At 44.9% G+C, this 20,015-nt stretch overlaps 1 protein-coding gene across 2 annotated transcripts in view; it reads right to left on the bottom strand.

Annotated features, from left to right (window-relative positions):
• The window catches only part of LOC143765433 (G protein-activated inward rectifier potassium channel 1-like), a 103,116-nt gene that overhangs the window by 8,581 nt on the left and 74,520 nt on the right, over positions 1–20,015 (bottom strand). Inside the window, exon 2 of one of the 2 annotated variants that reach the window (XM_077252092.1) lies at positions 4,625–4,841. The exons of the other annotated variant lie outside the window; for it this stretch is intronic. Within the exon in view, the coding sequence (XP_077108207.1) occupies positions 4,625–4,841 (217 nt within the window). The remainder of the gene's footprint in view (positions 1–4,624; positions 4,842–20,015) is intronic. 2 annotated transcript variants of the gene reach the window in all.

Here is a 20,015-nt window from a genome sequence, read left to right as displayed (position 1 = left end):
TGGTGCTTTAAAGTAAATTTATCTAGAAGATCTCCGCCCCTTCCTCAAACTATTTATATGGTCATTTTGTGAATCCGCAGCAAATCTGCAACAATAAAAACTCATCAAATCTGCACCTGCGTTTTCTGCCAGGAGATGCAGCTTTTGTGCAGAAAATTCTGCACCCAAATCTGCACCGTGTGCACATAGCCTTAAGAGCTCAGGGCATGTCATAGCACTTCCCAAGCTTCTAGTTAACTGACGTCTCACTGGCTTGTCACAATCAAGTAGTAGAAGATTGGATGGGCAAAGGTTTGGGAAGTGCTTTGACACTCTCAGAGCACTTGAGCTCAATTTGCATATCAATTAAAATAGAGATTTTTTTCAGTCAGGGAGCAAAAAATTGCATAAATAAAAGTATGAATAACATTATTTTTGAAAGAGCATCATGACCATGACAATTGGCTGTCTAAGACTAAGGAAAAACAAGTAGAAGTTTTTTTTGTTGTGTTTTAAGAATGCCACTCTTGGCTATTTCTGTTATTTAAACTGTTTTCCATTGAATGTGGATGAACTGCAATACAAAGAAAAGTCCAGTAAGAATAATGGCGCTCTGCAGTTACTGGAAAATTGTAATCCCAGACAACCCCTTTAATAATTTGACGGCATTGAAATGAATGAATGTTTTTCACATTTCAATTGTATAGGGATGAATGGTTTGGAGTACGGTATTCATAATGTCTCCCTGCAATTGTCCATTCCACTGTATGAACTTCAAAATCGAATGGTAAATTAAGTCTTTTCTGCCAAACTATTTTGGTAGAATGAACTTTGATTACTGCCTATTACACACATTACGGGGAAGAAATGCTGATGAATTATGTGGTGAAATTACAAAGAAATAGTTAAAGCCTTCCATTCTGCCAGAGACCCGGCGATGTGATGCGGATCCCGATCGTTGCCATGGTGACCGGATGTCATCATGACGATATCCGGGTCAGTAGACCTAGGAAAGTTGCTAATCATGCGCAGTGCATGATTAGCAACTTTCTCTGTCAGTGCAGAGCTGACAGATTGAACAGCATGGGGATGCTGTACAAAATAAATATTTCTATGAAAAAAATAATAATTAAAAGTGCACAAATTTAGTATCACCAGTGTCACAACGACCTGACCTATAAAACTGTCCCACTAGTTAACCCCTTTAGTAAACACCATAAAAGTAAATAAAAAACAAGGCAAAAAAAAAGAATGCTTTATCATCATATCGCCGAACAAAAAGTGTAAAAAAGCGTGATCAAACAGATGGATATAAATAATCATGGTACCGGTGAAAACGTCATCTTGTCCTGCAAAAAACAAGATGCCAAACAGCTCCATCAGCAGAAAAATAAAAAAGTTATAGCTCGCAGAATAAAGCGATGCAAAAATATTTATTTCTTATATAAAATACTTTTTATTGTGTAATAAGAGATATAAATGAGGTATTGCTGTAATCGTACTGCCCAAAGGAATAAAACTGTCTTACCACACACGGAACGGCATAAACCCCCTCCTCAAAAAAATTCCTGAATTGCTGTTTTTTGTTCATTCTGTTTCCCAAAAATCGGAATAGAAAGCAATCAAAAAATGTGATGTGCCCGAAAATGGTACCAATAAAAATGTTGACTCGAGTCACAAAAAACAAGTCCTCACATGATTCTGTGGGCCAAAATATGGAAAAATTATAGCTCTCAAAATATAGTGATGTAAACTATTTTTTGCAATAAAAAGCGTAGTGTGTGACACCAGCCAAACATAAAAACTCAATATACAGTAATTTGTTTGTGAAAAAAAGTTAAATGTTCCTTTTTTTCCACATTCCAAAAATTCCTGTGAAGCACCTGAAGGGTTAATAAACTTCTTGAATGTGGTTTTGAGCATTTTCAGAGGTGCAGTTTTTAGAATGGTGTAACATTTGGGTATTTTCTGTCATATAGACCCCTCAAAGTGACTTCAAATGTGGTGTGGTCCCTAAAAAAATGGTTTTGTAAATTTTGGTGGAAAAATGAAAAATTGCTGGTCAACTTTTAACCCTTATTATAACTTCCTAACAAAAAAAAATTGGTTCCAAAATTGTGCTGATGTAAAGTAGACATGTAGGAAATGTTTTTTATTAACTATTTTGTGTGACATATCTCTGTGATTTAAGGGTGTTAAGATTCAAAGTTGGAAAATGGCAAAAAATTTCTAATTTTTCGCTATATTTCCATTTTTTTTTCCGCAAATAAATGCAAGTCATAAAGAAGAAATTTTACCACTAACATGCTGTCACAAAAAAAATTCTCAGAATCACCGGGATCCGTTGAAGCGTTCCAGAGTTATTACCTCACAAACTGACAGTGGTCAGAATGGTAAAAATTGGCCTGGTCAGTATCGTGAAAACCATCTTCGGGGGTAAAGGGGTAAAAATGATACCTTGATGAAATCCGTCTTGTTGGGGGGTCTTCATGTGGTGCTCTGAGTGATTACCTATTCATAATGAAGACTGCTGACAAACTCAGTGACCTGCCTCCTAGTTTACATAAAGAATATTAAATATACATATTGAAAAAAAAAAAACCCACTCCGCCAGCATATGTACTGTGTGTATAATTAGGCCGGTTTCACACGTCAGTGATTCCGGTACGTGAGGTGACAGTTTCCTCACGTACCGGAGACACTGACACACGTAGACCCATAAAAATCAATGCATCTGTGCAGATGTCATTGATTTTTTGCGGACCGTGTCTCCGTGTGCCAAACACGGAGACATGTCAGTGTTCGTGGGAGCGCACGTTTTACACGGACCCAATAGAGTCAATGGGTCCGCGTAAAACACAGACCTCACACGGACATTCTCCGTCTGGGGTCCGTGTGCGTGCAGGAGACAGCGCTACAGTAAGCGCTGTCCCCCCCACATGGTGCTGAAGCCGGTATTCATATCTTCTCTCCAGCAGCGTTTGCTGTAGAGAAAATATGAAGAATAGTGTTAAAAATAAAGACCCATGTGTCCGCCGCCCCCCCACCCCCTGTGCGCCCCCCCGCTGGTCAGAAAATACTTACCCGCTCCCTCGCTCCTTCCTGGTCTGGCCACGGCTTACTGTATGCGGTCACGTGGGGCCGATCATTTACAATCATGAATAGTCGGCTCCGCCCCTATGGGAGGTGGAGCCACATATTCATGACTGTAAATGATCGGCCCCACGTGACCGCATGCAGGAGAAGCCGCGGCCAGACCAGGAAGGAGTGAGGGAGCGGGTAAGTATTTTCTGACCAGCGGGGGGGCGCACAGGGGGTGGGGGGGCGGCGGACACCTAAATCTTTATTTTTAACACTATTCTTCATATTTTCTCTGCAGCAAACGCTACTGCAGAGAGGATATGAATCGCAGCTTCAGCAGCTTCAGCAGCTTCAGCACCATGCAGAGTGGGTACCACACGCTCCGTGTGGTACCCACTCGCCATACGGGCGGCACACGTGTGCCGCACGTATGGCCTCCGTGAGTTCCCAGGCACACGGACACGGATAACTCCGGTACCGATTTATTCCGGTACCGGAATTATCTGGACGTGTGGGACAGCCCTTAATGTGTTTGAGGTTATCCTGATTTGGGTGCCATTTTCAAACGGATTTTTTTTTTTAGGAATATCAGGATAACCTCAAACAAAGTGACATACAGTGGGTATGGAAAGTATTCATACCCCTCTAAATTTTTCACTCTTTGTTTCATTGCAGCCATTTGGAAAATTCAAAAAAATTCATTTTTTTCTCATTAATATACACTCTGCACACCATCTTGACTGAAAAAAACCTGCAATGTAGTGATTTTTGCAAATTTATTAAAAAAGAAAAACTGAAATATCACATGTCATAAGTACTCAGACCGTTTGATCAGTATAGAGTAGAAGCATCCTTTTGAGCTAGTACAGCCATGAGTATTCTTGGAATAATGCAACAAGTTTTTCACACCTGGATTTGGGGATCCTCTGCCATTCTTCCTTGCAGTATTTTCAGAATCGATAGATACCACCTATGGATTCAACTTATTTGGACCCACAGGCCCATTGTTATACATAGAAGATGGAAGGTCCTATGACAAACAATCAAAAGGGTTTGCTTATAGGTGGTGCTTGCCACCACTGTACGCCTAACCACATACAACTGTTGGCCCCTGCCCTTTTTTATGACCTTTGTACATTTTCCTATGTTATTCTTGCCACCTATTATAATGCTGTTGCCACTGGCCCCAATGCTGCCCCGTTTGCTAGCTCTGCATAGGTATGAATGTGTGTAGGCTACACAGCAATATTAGTTTTCTGAAGATAGCACTTTTGTGTTGCAGTTGATCAGTGAAGTTGGCTTATGCCTTCTCCCTTTATTTCCTTTGTTTTTCTCTTTTCTCCCTCCTTCAGCCTGACCTGTTTTCTCTGTCTCCCTCCCCCTATCACTTATTTTCTCATCTGATCTCATTCCTGCTCCCTCTCCCCGTATCCTCCTTATCACATTTATCATACTCTTGATGTAAATCATTACATTATTGATCTGCTATAATAAATTATGTTGTACTTCATTCTTGGTTCCTGCTGTAGTGGTCATGGAATCATTATTATGCTCTAATCCTCACCTGTAGTTTCCACAATGCCTTCTAGAATGACCACTATCTCAAACTGCTCACTCCGCAGTGACTTGTGCGAGAGATCAAAGAATGGACTCCGACGGTTGATCTCATGGCAGATTGTTAGTGGAGAAACAAGGAACAGTTGATCAGCTCCGGTGCCAAATCCAACATCCAGCTCACGTTGGTCTAGTGGCAGGAATTCACCTTCTGGGGTCTGTCTGGACTGAGAAACAATGCAAATATTAAATGATTAATCATACCAGAAATTATGCCTGCAATGTGGATGAAAGTAATAAGCGATGTGAGTGTTGTGATGATCAGTTACATTTCAGTACAATTAGGGAGTAAAGAGAAACCATCATTTTAATTTTTATTTCATAAATTAATAGAACATGTGAAAATAAGTAACTTCATAATATACACTGCTCAAAAAAATAAAGGGAACACTAAAATACCACATCCTAGATATCACTGAATGAAATATTATAGTTGCAAATCTTTATTCATTACATAGTGGAATATGCTGAGAACAATAAAACATAAAAATGATCAATGTAAATAAAAATTAATATCCCATGGAGGTCTGGATTTGCAATGATACTCAAAATCAAAGTGGAAAATGAAGTTACAGGCTGATCCAACTTCAGTGGAAATGCCTCAAGACAAGGATATGATGTTCAGTTGTGTGTGTGTTGCCTCTATGTGCCTGTATGACCTCCCTACAACACCTGGGCATGCTCCTGATGAGGCGGTGGATGGTCTCCTGAGGGATCTCTTCCCGACCTGGACTAAAGCATCCGCCAACTCCTGGACAGTCTGTGGTGCAATGTGGCGTTGGTGGATGGTGCGACATGATGTCACAGATGTGTTCAATCAAATTCAGGTCTGGGGAACGGGCGGGCCAGTCCATAGCTTCAATGCCTTCATCTTGCAGGAACTGCTGACACACTCCAGCCACATAAGGTCTGGCATTGTCCTGCATTAGGAGGAACCCAGGGCCAACCATACCAGCATATGGTCTCACAAGGGGTCTGAGGATCTAATCTCAGTACCTAATGGCAGTCAGGCTACCTCTGGTAAGCACATGGAGGGCTGTGCGGTCCTCCAAAGAAATGCCACCCCACACCATTACTGACCCACTGCCAAACCGGTCATGCTGAAGGATGTTGCAGGCAGCAGATCACCCTCCATGGCATGTCCAGACTCTGTCATGTCTGTCACATGTGCTCAGTGTGAACCTGCTTTCATCTGTGAAGAGTACAGGGCACCAGTGGCGAATTTGCCAATCCTGTTGTTCTGTGGCAAATGCCAATCATCCTGCATTGTGTTGGGCTGTGAGCACAGCCCCCATCTGTGGACGTCGGGCACTCAGACCATCCTCATGGAGTCGGTTTCTAACCGTTTGTGCAGACACATGCACATTTGTGTCCTGCTGGAGGTCATTTTACAGGGCTATGACAGTGCTCCTCCTGTTCCTCTTTGCACAAAGGTTGAGGTAGCGGTCCTGCTGCTGGGTTGTTGCCCTCCTACGGCCCCCTTCACATCTCCTGGTAGCTCTTCCTGCCTCTTGACACTACACTGACAGACACAGCCATCCTGGATGAGCTGCACTATCTGAGCCACTTGTGTAGGTTGTAGAGTCCGTTTCATGCTACCACGAGTGTGAAAGCACAACCAACATTCAAAAGTGACCAAAACGTCTGCCAGAAAACATTGATACTGAGATGTGGTCTGTGGTCCCCATCTGCAGAACCACTCCTTTATTAAGCGTGTCTTGATAATTGCCAATAATTTCCATGTGTTGTCTATTCCATTTGCACAACAGCATGTGAAATTCATTGTCAAACAGTGTTGCTTCCTAAGTGGACAGTTTAATTTTACAGAAGTTTGATTTACTTGGAATTATATTCCTTTGTTTAAGTGTTCCCTTTATTTTCTTGAGCAGTGTATATTTTCAGAACAATCAGCTTGTTTCTCTTCCTCTTGGATTGATAATTAATTACATGTCTGTAAAGCAAAATAAAAAATATATATATATACAGTATCTCCCCTTTATCATATGCTCACACGGAGCGTTTTGGCTTTAGTTTTTCCTTTAACATGTGTGAGGGCTCTCACTCCTACATTTGGAGATCCCTCCCACATTTCAAATTGTTAGCAAGAAAGTGGAATACATATTCCCCAAGACCATGTCCACTGCCATGTCATTATGCGGCCCTCGTTTCACATTTTCGGAGGGCCAGCAGGTGCCATGAAGCCATGAAACCTAAGTTTTGTGAGCTCCACAGTTCATTTTGGCTACTGGATTCCAATGGAGCCACTGTCATAGCAGGTGAAGCCGCTGTAAGGTGAATATAATACAGGAATTGGGGGAGCTGTATGTTCAATGTCAGGAAAATGGATTCTACCAGACACCAAAAGCATTAGAATTAAATTCTGAATACAGTGTATGCAAGCAAGGGCCTGTATTGTCAGTCTGTCAGGCCTGAAACCCATGTCAGGAACATGTTCAAGCCTCATTTTACTTGAAAGCAGCCTCCTCAAAAGGAAAGAGACAGGAGTACCATTGACTAATCTGCACACGCCTACACACTTCTTCTGGAAACTACCCAACCAGGCAGAATGTATCTTTTGCAAGGTTTTGAGCAACAATGGGGTAATTAGAGGATATGTCCCAGAGAGTGTCAATGTCTGTCTAGTGTATTACTCAGGTGACAGGCAGTGCTACAGAGCTCAGGTAAAGGCCTTAGCGTGGCAATGACCATGTTCCAATGAGTGTAAGGCTGCGGCCTGAATAGGTCTGTGCATATTAACAAAGTCTCTTAGACGTACTTAAAATGTACAGAAACTGACCAATACCCCAATAATTTCAGTTTTTCAATACAAAAAGTGAGGCTCCTATATTATATAGAGTCATTACAAACAGAGCGATCTATTTCAAGTATTTAGTTTTGTTAATGTTGATGATTATCGCTTACAGCCAATGAAAACCCCAAAAGTCATTATCTCAGTAAGTTAGAATAATTAACAAAAAAGGCCCCTTAATCTGTTTCACTAGGCTCCACAATCATGGGGAAGACTACTGACTTGACAGATGTCCAGAAGGCAGTCACTGACACACTCCACAAGGAGAGTAAGCTACAAAAGGTCATTGCTAAAGAAGCTTGCTGTTCACAGAGTGCTGTATCCAAGCATATTAATGGAAGGTTGAGTGGAAGAAAAAAGTGTGGTAGAAAAAGGTGCAACCAGGATAACTGCAGCCTTAAAAGCATAGTTAAGAAAAGGCCATTGAAAAATATGGGGGAGAGTCAAAAGGAATGGACTGCTGCTGGAGTCATTGCTTCAAGAGCCACCACACACAGACGTATCCTGGACATGGGCTACAAGTGTTGCATTCCTTGTGTCAAGCCACTCGTGACCAATTGACAACGCCAGAAGCGAAGCCAAGGAGAAAAAGAACAGGACTGTTGCTCAGTGGTCCAAGGTTTTGTTTTCAGATGAAAGTACATCTTACATTTCATTTGGAAATCAAGGTCCCAGAGTCTGGAGGAAGAGTGGAAAGGCACATAATCCATGCTGTTTGAGGTCTAGTGTGAAGTTTTCACAATCAGTGATGGTTTTGGGGAGCTTTGTCATCTGACGGTGTTGACGGTCCACTGTGAATTATCAAGACCAAAGTCAGAGCAGCTGCCTACCAGTAAATTTTAGGGCATTTCATGCTTCCCTCTGCCGATAAGCTTTTTGGAGATGAAAATTTCATTCTCCAGCAGGACTTGGCACATGTCCACACTGCTAAAAGTACCAATACTTGGTTTAAAAACAACAGTATCACTGTGCTTAATTGGCCAGAAAGCTTTCCTTACCTTAATCCCATAGAGAATCTATGGGATTTTGTCAAGAGGAAGATGAGAGACACCTGTCACGGGAAGACTAGGTGGGCAAGAGCTAATAACCCGGGCCCCTGCAATTTCCCTCAGACTAGGGAAATCCTGACTGACCCTCTACCTAGAGTTTACACTGATGGTGTGCATGTCTATGCCTCGACCCTCGCCCTGTCTCCTGTTTCAACCCTAGGCTGAAACCACAGCCCACCACCCAGTGAAAAGATAATACACCAATACCCACAGTTAGCACAGACAAGGATAACGGAAAATATACACCACGCCGCAGTCACTCAGGAATACACTATAAATGCGCAGGGCAAAATAAATACAAATATAGGAAGGAGTAAATAAGACAAAGGGAAATACTCCACCAGCAACGATACTCCAACTACTAGCTCACCACTCCAGACCGAGATAACAATGCACAAGACAGAAGCTATAATCGGCGACGCCCAATGTTCAGGAGAACTATTTAAAGGCAGTGGGCATGGCCCAGCTTCCAATCCGATCACCAGGGAAATTAACCCGGACCAGCTAGATAAAATCTAGCCGACGCCAATGAGCGCATAGTGGACAAAAGCAGAATTACTGCTGTCTGTCGGACGACCTGGTCTGAACAGCGTCCGACATGACAGTACCCCACCTTCTACGAGGGACCCCAGGGCCCTCACGGCTTATAGGACCCGGTTTGTCCGGATGGCGGAGGTGAAGCAATCTGACCAGCCGATCCGCATGAACGTCTGAGGCTGGTACCCAGGACCTCTCCTCAGGCCCATAACCACGCCAGTGTACCAAGTATTGCAAAGTGCAGCGCACTACACGAGAGTCAACCACCTCGGAGACTTCAAATTCCAGGTTACCATCCACCAAGACTGGAGAAGGCATTGGTGTCGCGTCCACAAGACCCACCACCTTCTTTAACAACGATCTGTGGAACATGTTGTGTATTTTATACACCGTAGGAAGTTCCAACCGGTACGCTACTGGGTTAATGACAGCGGCGACTGTTGTGAATTCCGTTCTCGGGCTCCCTCCTGAGGTCATGAATGGTACTTTGGTGAGTTCTGTCCTTGGACACCCTCTGGTGGCTTTAAGTGGAACTGCTGATCTTTGAGGTTGGCTTTCTCAGCTGCACTCGTTTATTGCTGCTGCTGGCTTCCCTATTTAACTCTGCCCAGGTCGTTAATTCATGCCAGCTGTCAATGTTTCAGTACTGGTTCAGATCTCTCTTGGAATTGTCAGATGACCTGACTACTCCAGCCGAAGCTAAGTCCTTGCTAGTCATTTGCTGTTCATTGGTTTTTGAATATATTTTTCAGTACATGCTATGTTTCAGTCCAGCCTGCTATTATGATATTTCCTTGCTAGCTGGAAGCTCTGGGGGTGCAGAGCTGCACCTCCACACCGTGAGTCGGTGTGGAGGTCTTTTTGCACACTCTGCGTGGTTTTTGTAGTTTTTTATACTGACCGCATAGTTCCCTTTCCTGTCCTCTGTCTTTCTAGAGAGGATTCGGCCTCCTTTGCTAAAATCTGTTTCATTCCTGTGTTTGTCACTTCCCTCTTAACTCACAGTTAATATTTGTGGGGGGCTACCTTTACTTTGGGGAATTTCTCTGAGGAAAGGTAGGCTACTATTTCTATCTTTAGGGGTAGTTAGCTCTTAGGTTGTGAAGAGGCGTCTAGGGAGAGTTAGGTACGCTCCACAGCTATTTCTAGTGTGTGTGATAGGATTAGGGATTGCGGTCAGTAGAGTTACCACTTCCTCAGAGCTTGTCCCAGGTTTTCTGTTTTAACCATCAGGTCACTTCGGGTGCTCCTAACCACCAGGTCATAACAGGCGACCCTAAATGGACCAATAAACCGTGGACCCAATTTAAGGGATGGTATTTTGAGTCTTATGTTTTTTGTGGATAACCACACCCAGTCATCCACACTCAGGTCCGGACCTGGCACACGCCTACTGTCAGCCACACGTTTGTACCTAGCACCCACACTCAACAGGCGCTGTTTAACTCTCCTCCAGACAGATGATAATTGTGCTCCTAACTGGTCTTCCTCCGGGACGCCGGAAAAGCCCCCCTGACTCAAAGTACAAAATTGAGGATGAAGCCCGTAAACACAAAAAAACGGAGACTCCCCAGACGACTCCTGGCGGTGATTATTGATGGCAAACTCAGCCAAAGGAAGGAACTTCGACCACTCCTCCTGGTTATCCGAAATAAAGCAGCGTAAGTACTGTTCCAAATTTTGGTTCATACGCTCGGTCTGACCATTTGACTGAGGATGAAACGCCAAAGAATGAGACAACTTGATCCCCAGCCGTGAACAAAATGCTTTCCAAAATTTTGCCACAAACTGAGACCCCCTATCAGAAACGATGTCAGACGGAACCCCATGAAGTCTGACCACCTCCTGCACAAATACCTGAGCCAGAGTCTTAGCGTTAGGCAACGAAGGCAAAGACACAAAATGCAACATTTTTGAGAATCGATCAATAATCACCAAGATGACCGTGTTCCCAGCTGAGGAGGGCAAGTCAGTGATAAAATCCATGGAGATTTCCGTCCATGGCTTACTAGGTACCTCGAGAGGAAGTAGTGTGCCAACAGGACGGGAGCGGGGCGTCTTAGTCCTAGCGCACGTGGTGCAAGCCGACATGTATGAGACCACGTCCTGTGAGATCTTGGGCCACCAAAACCGACGTGACACCAACTCCAAAGTACCCCTAACCCCTGGATGGCCAGCCAGGATGGTATCATGATGCTCCGCCAAAACCTTTAAGCGGAGATGAAGCGGTACAAACGTTTTGTTGATGGGAAGCTCAGACGGTACCTCCTCCTGGGCCTCGGCAATCTCAGCCTCAACCTCGGTAGTGAGAGCCGAAACCACAACACCCTTTTGGAGGATGGGTACTGGATCTTCCCGAGGCTCTCCCCCCGGAAAACACCTGGACAGGGCATCCGCCTTAGTGTTTTTAGAACCAGGTCTGTAAGTGACAACAAAGTTGAACCGCGTGAAAAACAATGCCCAGCGAGCCTGCCTGGGAGACAGACGCTTGGCAGACTCCAAATAAAGCAAATTCTTATGGTCGGTAATACCAGTAATCTGATGAATCGACCCCTCCAAGAAGTGTCTCCATTCCTCAAAGGCCAATTTGATTGCCAACCACTCACTGTTGCCGATATCGTAGTTACCTTCAGCGGGCAACAGTTTCTTGGAAAAGTAGGCGCATGGATGCAAAGCGCTCAAGGATGAGCCTTGTGACAGCACCGCCCCCACACCAACCTCAGACGCATCGACTTCCACCACAAAAGGTTTCGATACATCTGGCTGCACAAGAATGGGGGCTGAAACAAACCTGTTCTTAAGAGATTCAAATGCGCACACAGCAGCCTCAGGCCAAACGGAGAAATTGGTACCCTTTTTAGTCATGTCAGTTAGCGGTTTAGCAATGATGGAAAAATCCTTGATAAATTTCCTATAATAGTTAGAAAACCCAAGGAACCGTTGAAGTGCTTTCAGGTTATCAGGCCGTTCCCAATGCAACACCGCTTGCACCTTAGCGGCGTCCATTTTAAAACCAGAAGCAGACACAATATAGCCCAAGAAAGGCAACTCCTGTACCGAAAACACACATTTCTCCAGTTTTGCATATAGCTTATTCTCTCTGAGAAGCTGTAACACCTGCCTGACATGATCTAAATGAGTATCACGGTCGCAAGAATATATGAGGATGTCATCTAGGTACACAATAACGAATTTCCCCAAAACATGCGAGAACACATCATTTATGAAATGCTGAAACACTGCAGGTGCGTTTGTCAACCCAATGACATCTCCAAATTTTCAAAATGACCCTCAGGGGTATTAAAAGCCGTCTTCCACTCATCACCTTGACGGACTCTTATGAAGTTGTACGCCTCCCTGAGGTCAAGCTTGGTAAACCACTTAGCACCTGCCACCTGGTTAAACAAATCCGGTATCAATGGCATAGGGTATGGATCACGAATCGTAATCTGGTTTAACTCCCTGAAATCCAGACACGTCCACCATCTTTCTTCTTAACAAAGAAGAACCCTGCTGTTGTGAATTCCGTTCTCGGGCTCCTGTTATGACCCCAATGGCAGAGGGTCTCAGGAAATAATACCAAGTCTGCAAACACAAAAAACCAGCTCATAGGGCAGTGGTAACTGGGCTGACCATATATCTAATCCTAGCACCACAAATAGAAGCAGCCGGGGAACGTGCCTACGTTGGTTCTAGACGTCTCGCGCCAGCCGGAGAACTAACTAACCCTAGAAGGGAAAAGAAAGACCTTTCTTGCCTCCAGAGAAAAGACCCCAAAAGTTGGATACAAGCCCCCAACAAATAATAACGGTGAGGTAAGAGGAAAAGACAAACATAAGCATGAGCTAGGTATTTAGCAAAGAGAGGCCCACTAGCTAATAGCAGAATATAGTAAGATGACTTATATGGTCAGCAAAAACCCTATTAAAATATCCACGCTGGATATTCAAGAACCCCCAAACCGACTAACGGCCGGGGGGAGAACACCAGCCCCCTAGAGCTTCCAGCAAGGTCAGAAATCACATTTAGTACAAGCTGGACAAAAATAGGAGCAAAGCAAATAACTCAAAAAACAAAAAAGCAAGACTTAGCTTAATATTGCAAGAGCCAGGACCAGCAGACAGGAGCAACAGAAGGATCTGATTACAACGATGCCAGGCACTGGACTAAGGATCCAGGAAGTTAATATAGCGACACCCCTGGACTAACGACCCAGGTGAGTTCCAAACTGAAGAAAGACAATCCCAGAGTCATACCACTAGTGACCACAAGAGGGAGCCAAAAAGTCAATTCACAACAGTACCCCCCCCTTAAGGAGGGGTCACCGAACCCTCACCAAGACCACCAGGGCGATCAGGATGAGCAGCGTGAAAGGCACGAACTAAATCGGCCGCATGCACATCAGAGGCAACCACCCAGGAATTATCCTCCTGACCATAGCCCTTCCACTTGACCAGATACTGAAGCCTCCGCCTGGAGAGACGAGAATCCAAGATCTTCTCCACCACGTACTCCAACTCGCCCTCAACCAACACCGGAGCAGGAGGCTCAACAGAAGGAACCACAGGCACAACGTACCGCCGCAACAAAGACCTATGGAACACGTTGTGAATGGCAAACGACACCGGAAGATCCAAGCGAAAGGACACAGGATTAAGGATTTCCAATATCTTGTAAGGACCGATGAAGCGAGGCTTAAATTTAGGAGAGGAGACCTTCATAGGAACAAATCGAGAAGACAGCCATACCAAATCCCCAACACGAAGTCGGGGACCCACACCGCGGCGGCGGTTGGCAAAACGCTGAGCCTTCTCTTGTGACAACTTTAAGTTGTCCACCACATGATTCCAGATCTGCTGCAACCTATCCACCACAGAATCTACCCCAGGACAGTCAGAAGGCTCCACATGTCCCGAGGAAAAACGAGGATGGAAACCAGAGTTGCAGAAAAATGGCGAAACCAATGTAGCGAAACTAGCCCGATTATTAAGGGCAAACTCAGCCAATGGCAAGAAGGTCACCCAATCATCCTGATCCGCAGAAACAAAACACCTCAAATAAGCCTCCAGAGTCTGATTAGTTCGCTCCGTTTGTCCATTAGTCTGAGGATGAAAGGCAGACGAAAACGACAACTCAATGCCCATCCTAGCACAAAAGGATCGCCAGAACCTGGAAACAAACTGGGATCCTCTGTCAGACACAATATTCTCAGGAATGCCGTGTAAACTAACCACATTCTGAAAGAACACAGGAACCAGATCGGAAGAGGAAGGCAGCTTAGGCAAAGGTACCAAGTGGACCATCTTAGAAAAGCGATCACATACCACCCAGATGACAGACATGCCCTGAGAAACCGGGAGATCTGAAATGAAATCCATGGAAATGTGTGTCCAAAGCCTCTTCGGGACAGGCAAGGGCAAGAGCAACCCGCTGGCACGCGAACAGCAAGGCTTAGCTCGAGCACAAGTCCCACAGGACTGCACAAACGACCGCACATCCCGTGACAAGGAAGGCCACCAAAAGGACCTAGCCACCAGATCTCTGGTGCCAAAAATTCCCGGATGCCCTGCCAACACCGAGGAATGAACCTCGGAAATGACTCTGCTGGTCCACTTATCAGGAACAAACAGTCTGTCAGGTGGACAAGAGTCAGGTCTACCAGCCTGAAATCTCTGCAACACACGTCGCAAATCTGGAGAAATGGCTGACAAGATAACTCCCTCTTTAAGAATACCAACAGGTTCTGCGACTCCCGGAGAGTCAGGCACAAAGCTCCTTGAAAGAGCATCAGCCTTTCCATTCTTTGAACCTGGTAAATACGAGACCACAAAGTCAAAACGGGAGAAAAATAATGACCAGCGGGCCTGTCTAGGATTCAGGCGTTTAGCAGACTCGAGATACATCAAATTTTTGTGATCAGTCAAGACCACCACACGATGCTTCATCCTGGCCCTGAGAAATAGCCAGCAAGGCTTTTTCTGCCTGAACCTCAAGATTGGTTTCCTCGTAAAGCCATCCGAGCGCCAGAAAAAACGCAACAATATTTGCCAATGCCGGATCTCCTGGCGCTAGCGAGAAAGCCCAGTCCTGAGGGTCACCCCGTAAAAAAGAGATAACAATTTTAACTTGCTGAGCTGAGTCTCCAGACGAACGGGGTCTCAGAGATAGAAACAATTTACAATTATCCCTGAAATTCCTAAACTTAAATCGGTCTCCAGAAAACAGTTCAGGAATAGGTATTTTAGGTTCAGACATAGGACTACTGGTAACAAAATCTTGTATGCCTTGCACACGAGCAGCAAGCTGGTCCTCACTTGTAATCAAGGTCTGGATATTCATGTCTGCAGCAAGCTCAAGCCACTCAGAGGTAAAGGGGAGGAAGAGAGGGAAAAAAAAAAAAACCTCAGAATTTCCTTTCTTATTATCCCACTTCTGCAATGCATTAAACATTCAATGTTGGCCTGGCATACTGTTATGACCCCAATGGCAGAGGGTCTCAGGAAATAATACCAAGTCTGCAAACACAAAAAACCAGCTCATAGGGCAGTGGTAACTGGGCTGACCATATATCTAATCCTAGCACCACAAATAGAAGCAGCCAGGGAACGTGCCTACGTTGGTTCTAGACGTCTCGCGCCAGCCGGAGAACTAACTAACCCTAGAAGGGAAAATAAAGACCTTTCTTGCCTCCAGAGGAAAGACCCCAAAAGTTGGATACAAGCCCCCAACAAATAATAACGGTGAGGTAAGAGGAAAAGACAAACATAAGCATGAGCTAGGTATTTAGCAAAGAGAGGCCCACTAGCTAATAGCAGAATATAGTAAGATGACTTATATGGTCAGCAAAAACCCTATTAAAATATCCACGCTGGATATTCAAGAACCCCCGAACCGACTAACGGCCGGGGGGAGAACACCAGCCCCCTAGAGCTTCCAGCAAGGTCAGAAATCACATTTAGTTCAAGCTGGACAAAAATAGGAGCAAAGCAAATAACTCAAAAAACAAAAAAGCAAGACTTAGCTTAATATTGCAAGAGCCAGGACCAGCAGACAGGAGCAACAGAAGGATCTGATTACAACGATGCCAGGCACTGGACTAAGGATCCAGGAAGTTAATATAGCGACACCCCTGGACTAACGACCCAGGTGAGTTCCAAACTGAAGAAAGACAATCCCAGAGTCATACCACTAGTGACCACAAGAGGGAGCCAAAAAGTCAATTCACAACAGGCTCCCTCCTGTGGTCATGAGTGGTACTTTGTGAGTTCTGTTCTTGGACTCCCTCTGGTGGCTTTTAGTGTTACGGCTGGTCTGTAGCTGGACTCCAGCTGCCTCATTTCCTGCTAGGCTTGCTGCCTATTTAACTCCACCTGGACCTTTACTTGTTGCCTGCTGTCGTTGTATTCAGTGCTGGTTCAGATCTCTCTGGGACTTCTCTTGTGACCTGTCTCCTCGTGGAGAAGCTAAGTTCATGCTAGTCTATTTTTGCTCATAGCTATTTGAAAATGTTTCTCAGTATATTATGAGTTCAGTCCAGCTTGCTTATATGCAATTTGATTGCTAGCTGGAAGCTCTGGGGTGCGGAGTTGCGCCCCTCACACCGTGTGTCGGTGTGGGGGTCTTTTTGTATTCTCTGCCTGGATAATTTTTGTAGTATTTTATACTGACCGCACAGATTCCTTGCTATCCTCTGACTATTTAGTTATTAACGGGCCTCATTTGCTAAAACCTATTTTCATTTCTATGTTTGTGTTTTCCTCTTAACTCACCATCATTATTTGTGGGGGCTGCTCTCACTTTGGGGAAAATTTCTCTGAGGCAAGTGAGGCTTTGTTTCTCTCTAGGGGTAGCTAGTTTCTCAGGCTGCGCAGAGACGTCTAGGTCGAGTTAGGAACGCTCCACGGCTGCCTATAGTGTGTGTTGATAGGATCAGGATTGCGGTCAGTAAAGTTCCCACATCCCCAGAGCTTGACCTATGTTTGGGTTTACCTACCAGGTCAGTTCATGTGTTCTTACCACCAGAACCATAACAGTACAGCAGGCCCGTAAAGTGTTAATGCATCGCAAAAGAGGGATAAGAGAAGCTCTGAGGTGTTTTTTTTTCCTCTGCAGTGTGTTTAGCCTCTCTCCTCCCCTTAATCTCTGGGTGGTTCAGGACTCAGCTGCATATATGGACATTCAAGGTCTGTCCTCTTGTGTGGATCAGCTCGCTACAAGGATACAAAGCATTCAGGATTATGTAATTCACAGTCCTATGTCAGAACCTAAAATACCAATTCCTGAGCTGTTCTCTGGAGATAGGTCTAGGTTTTTGAATTTCAAAAATAATTGCAAATTGTTTCTTTCTCTGAGACCTCGTTCCTCTGGTGACCCTGCTCAGCAAGTTAAAATTATTATTTCTTTGTTACGTGGTGACCCTCAAGATTGGGCATTCTCCCTGGCGCCAGGAGATCCTGCATTGCTAAATGTGGATGCGTTTTTTCTGGCGCTTGGATTGCTTTATGAGGAACCTAATCTAGTGGACCAGGCAGAAAAGATTTTGCTGGCTCTGTCTCAGGGTCAGGATGAAGCAGAGGTTTACTGTCAGAAGTTTAGGAAGTCGTCAGTGCTCACTCAGTGGAATGAGTGTGCCCTGGCAGCGATTTTCAGAAAGGGTCTTTCTGAAGCCCTTAAGGATGTTATGGTGGGGTTCCCCACGCCTGCGGGTCTGAATGAGTCAATGTCTTTGGCCATTCAGATTGATCGGCGTTTGTGGGAGCGCAAACCTGTGCACCATCTGGCGTTTTTTTTTTAACAGAAGCCTGAGTCTATGCAATGTGACAGGATTCTGACCAGAATTGAACGGCAAAATCACAGACGTCAGAATGGGTTGTGCTTTTACTGTGGTGACTCCACTCATGTTATCTCTGACTGTTCTAAGCGCACAAAAGGGTTCGCTAAGTCTGTCACCATTGGTACTGTACAGCCTAAATTCATTTTGTCTGTTACTTTGATTTGCTCTCTGTCATCCTACTCTGTTATGGCTTTTGTGGATTTAGGCGCTGCCCTGAATTTGATGGATTTGTCATTTGCCAGGCACTGTGGTTTTATCTTGGAGCCATTGCAATTCCCTATTCCACTAAAGGGAATTGATGCTACGCCATTGGCCAAGAATAAGCCTCAGTACTGGACTCAAGTGACTATGTGCATGACTCCTGCACATCAGGAGGTTATTCGCTTTCTGGTGTTACATAATTTGCATGATGTTGTCGTGTTGGGTCTGCCATGGCTGCAGGTTCATAATCCAGTCCTGGATTGGAAAGCAATGTCTGTGTCAAGTTGGGGTTGTCAAGGGGTACATGGCGATGTTCCTTTGGTGTCAATTGCTTCTTCTACTCCTTCTGAAGTCCCTGAATTTTTGTCGGATTACCAGGATGTATTTGATGAGCCCAAATCCAGTGCCCTACCTCCTCATAGGGATTGTGATTGTGCTATAAATTTGATTCCTGGTAGTAAGTTCCCTAAGGGTCGACTTTTTAATTTATCTGTACCAGAACATACTGCTATGCGGACTTATATAAAGGAGTCTTCGGAGAAAGGGCATATTCATCCGTCCTCGTCACCTTTGGGTGCAGGGTTCTTTTTTGTGGCCAAGAAGGATGGTTCTCTGAGACCCTGTATAGATTATCGCCTTCTAAATAAAATCACGGTCAAATTTCAGTACCCTTTGCCTCTGCTGTCCGATCTTTTTGCTTGGATTAGGGGGGCTAGTTGGTTCACCAAGATAGATCTTCGAGGAGCTTATAATCTTGTGCGTATAAAGCAGGGCGATGAATGGAAAACAGCATTTAATACGCCCGAAGGTCATTTTGAGTACTTGGTGATGCCTTTTGGGCTTTCTAATGCCCCTTCCGTGTTTCAGTCCTTCATGAACGACATCTTCCGAGAGTATCTGGATAGATGTATGATTGTGTACCTGGATGATATTTTGGTCTTTTCTGATGATTGGGAGTCTCATGTGAAGCAGGTCAGGATGGTGTTTCAGGTCCTGCGTGCCAATGCCTTGTTTGTGAAGGGCTCTAAATGTCTCTTTGGAGTCCAGAAGGTTTCCTTTTTGGGATTTATTTTTACCCCTTCTACTATCGAGATGGATCCAGTTAAAGTCCAGGCCATCTATGACTGGACTCAACCTACATCGGTGAAGAGTCTTCAGAAGTTCTTGGGCTTTGCTAATTTTTACCGTCGCTTCATCACTAATTTTTCTAGTGTGGTTAAACCTTTGACGGATTTGACTAGAAAGGGTGCTGATGTGACGAATTGGTCTTCTGCGGCCGTTGAGGCCTTACAGGAGCTGAAATGTCGGTTTTCTTCGGCTCCTGTCTTGCGTCAGCCTGATGTCTCTCTTCCCTTTCAGGTCAAGGTTGATGCTTCTGAGATTGGAGCAGGGGCTGTCTTGTCACAGAGAAGCTCTGATGGCTCGGTGATGAGACCATGTGCTTTCTTTTCTAGAAAGTTTTCGCCTGCCGAGCGGAATTATGATGTTGGTAATCGGGAGTTGTTGGCAATGAAGTGGGCATTCGAGGAGTGGCGACATTGGCTTGAGGGAGCCAAGCATCACGTGGTGGTCTTGACGGATCACAAGAATTTGATTTATCTCGAGTCTGCCAAGCGGTTAAATCCTAGACAAGCTCGTTGGTCGCTGTTATTCTCCCGTTTTGATTTCGTGGTTTCGTACCTTCCGGGCTCAAAGAATGTGAAGGCTGATGCCCTTTCTAGGAGTTTTGTGCCTGACTCTCTGGGAGTTTCTGAGCTGGCTGGTATCCTCAGAGAGGGGGTGATTTTGTCTGCCATCTCCCCTGATTTGCGGCGGGTGCTGCAGGAATTTCAGGCCAATAGACCTGACCATTGTCCACCGGAGAGACTGTTAGTCCCGGATAGATGGACCAGTAGAGTTATTTCCGAGGTTC

This window comes from Ranitomeya variabilis, chromosome 4 (assembly GCF_051348905.1).
Source record: "Ranitomeya variabilis isolate aRanVar5 chromosome 4, aRanVar5.hap1, whole genome shotgun sequence".
Classification (NCBI taxonomy): Eukaryota; Metazoa; Chordata; class Amphibia; order Anura; family Dendrobatidae; genus Ranitomeya; species Ranitomeya variabilis.
Note: the sequence above shows the minus strand (reverse complement) of the source record. Positions and strands in the feature narration are given on the sequence as shown.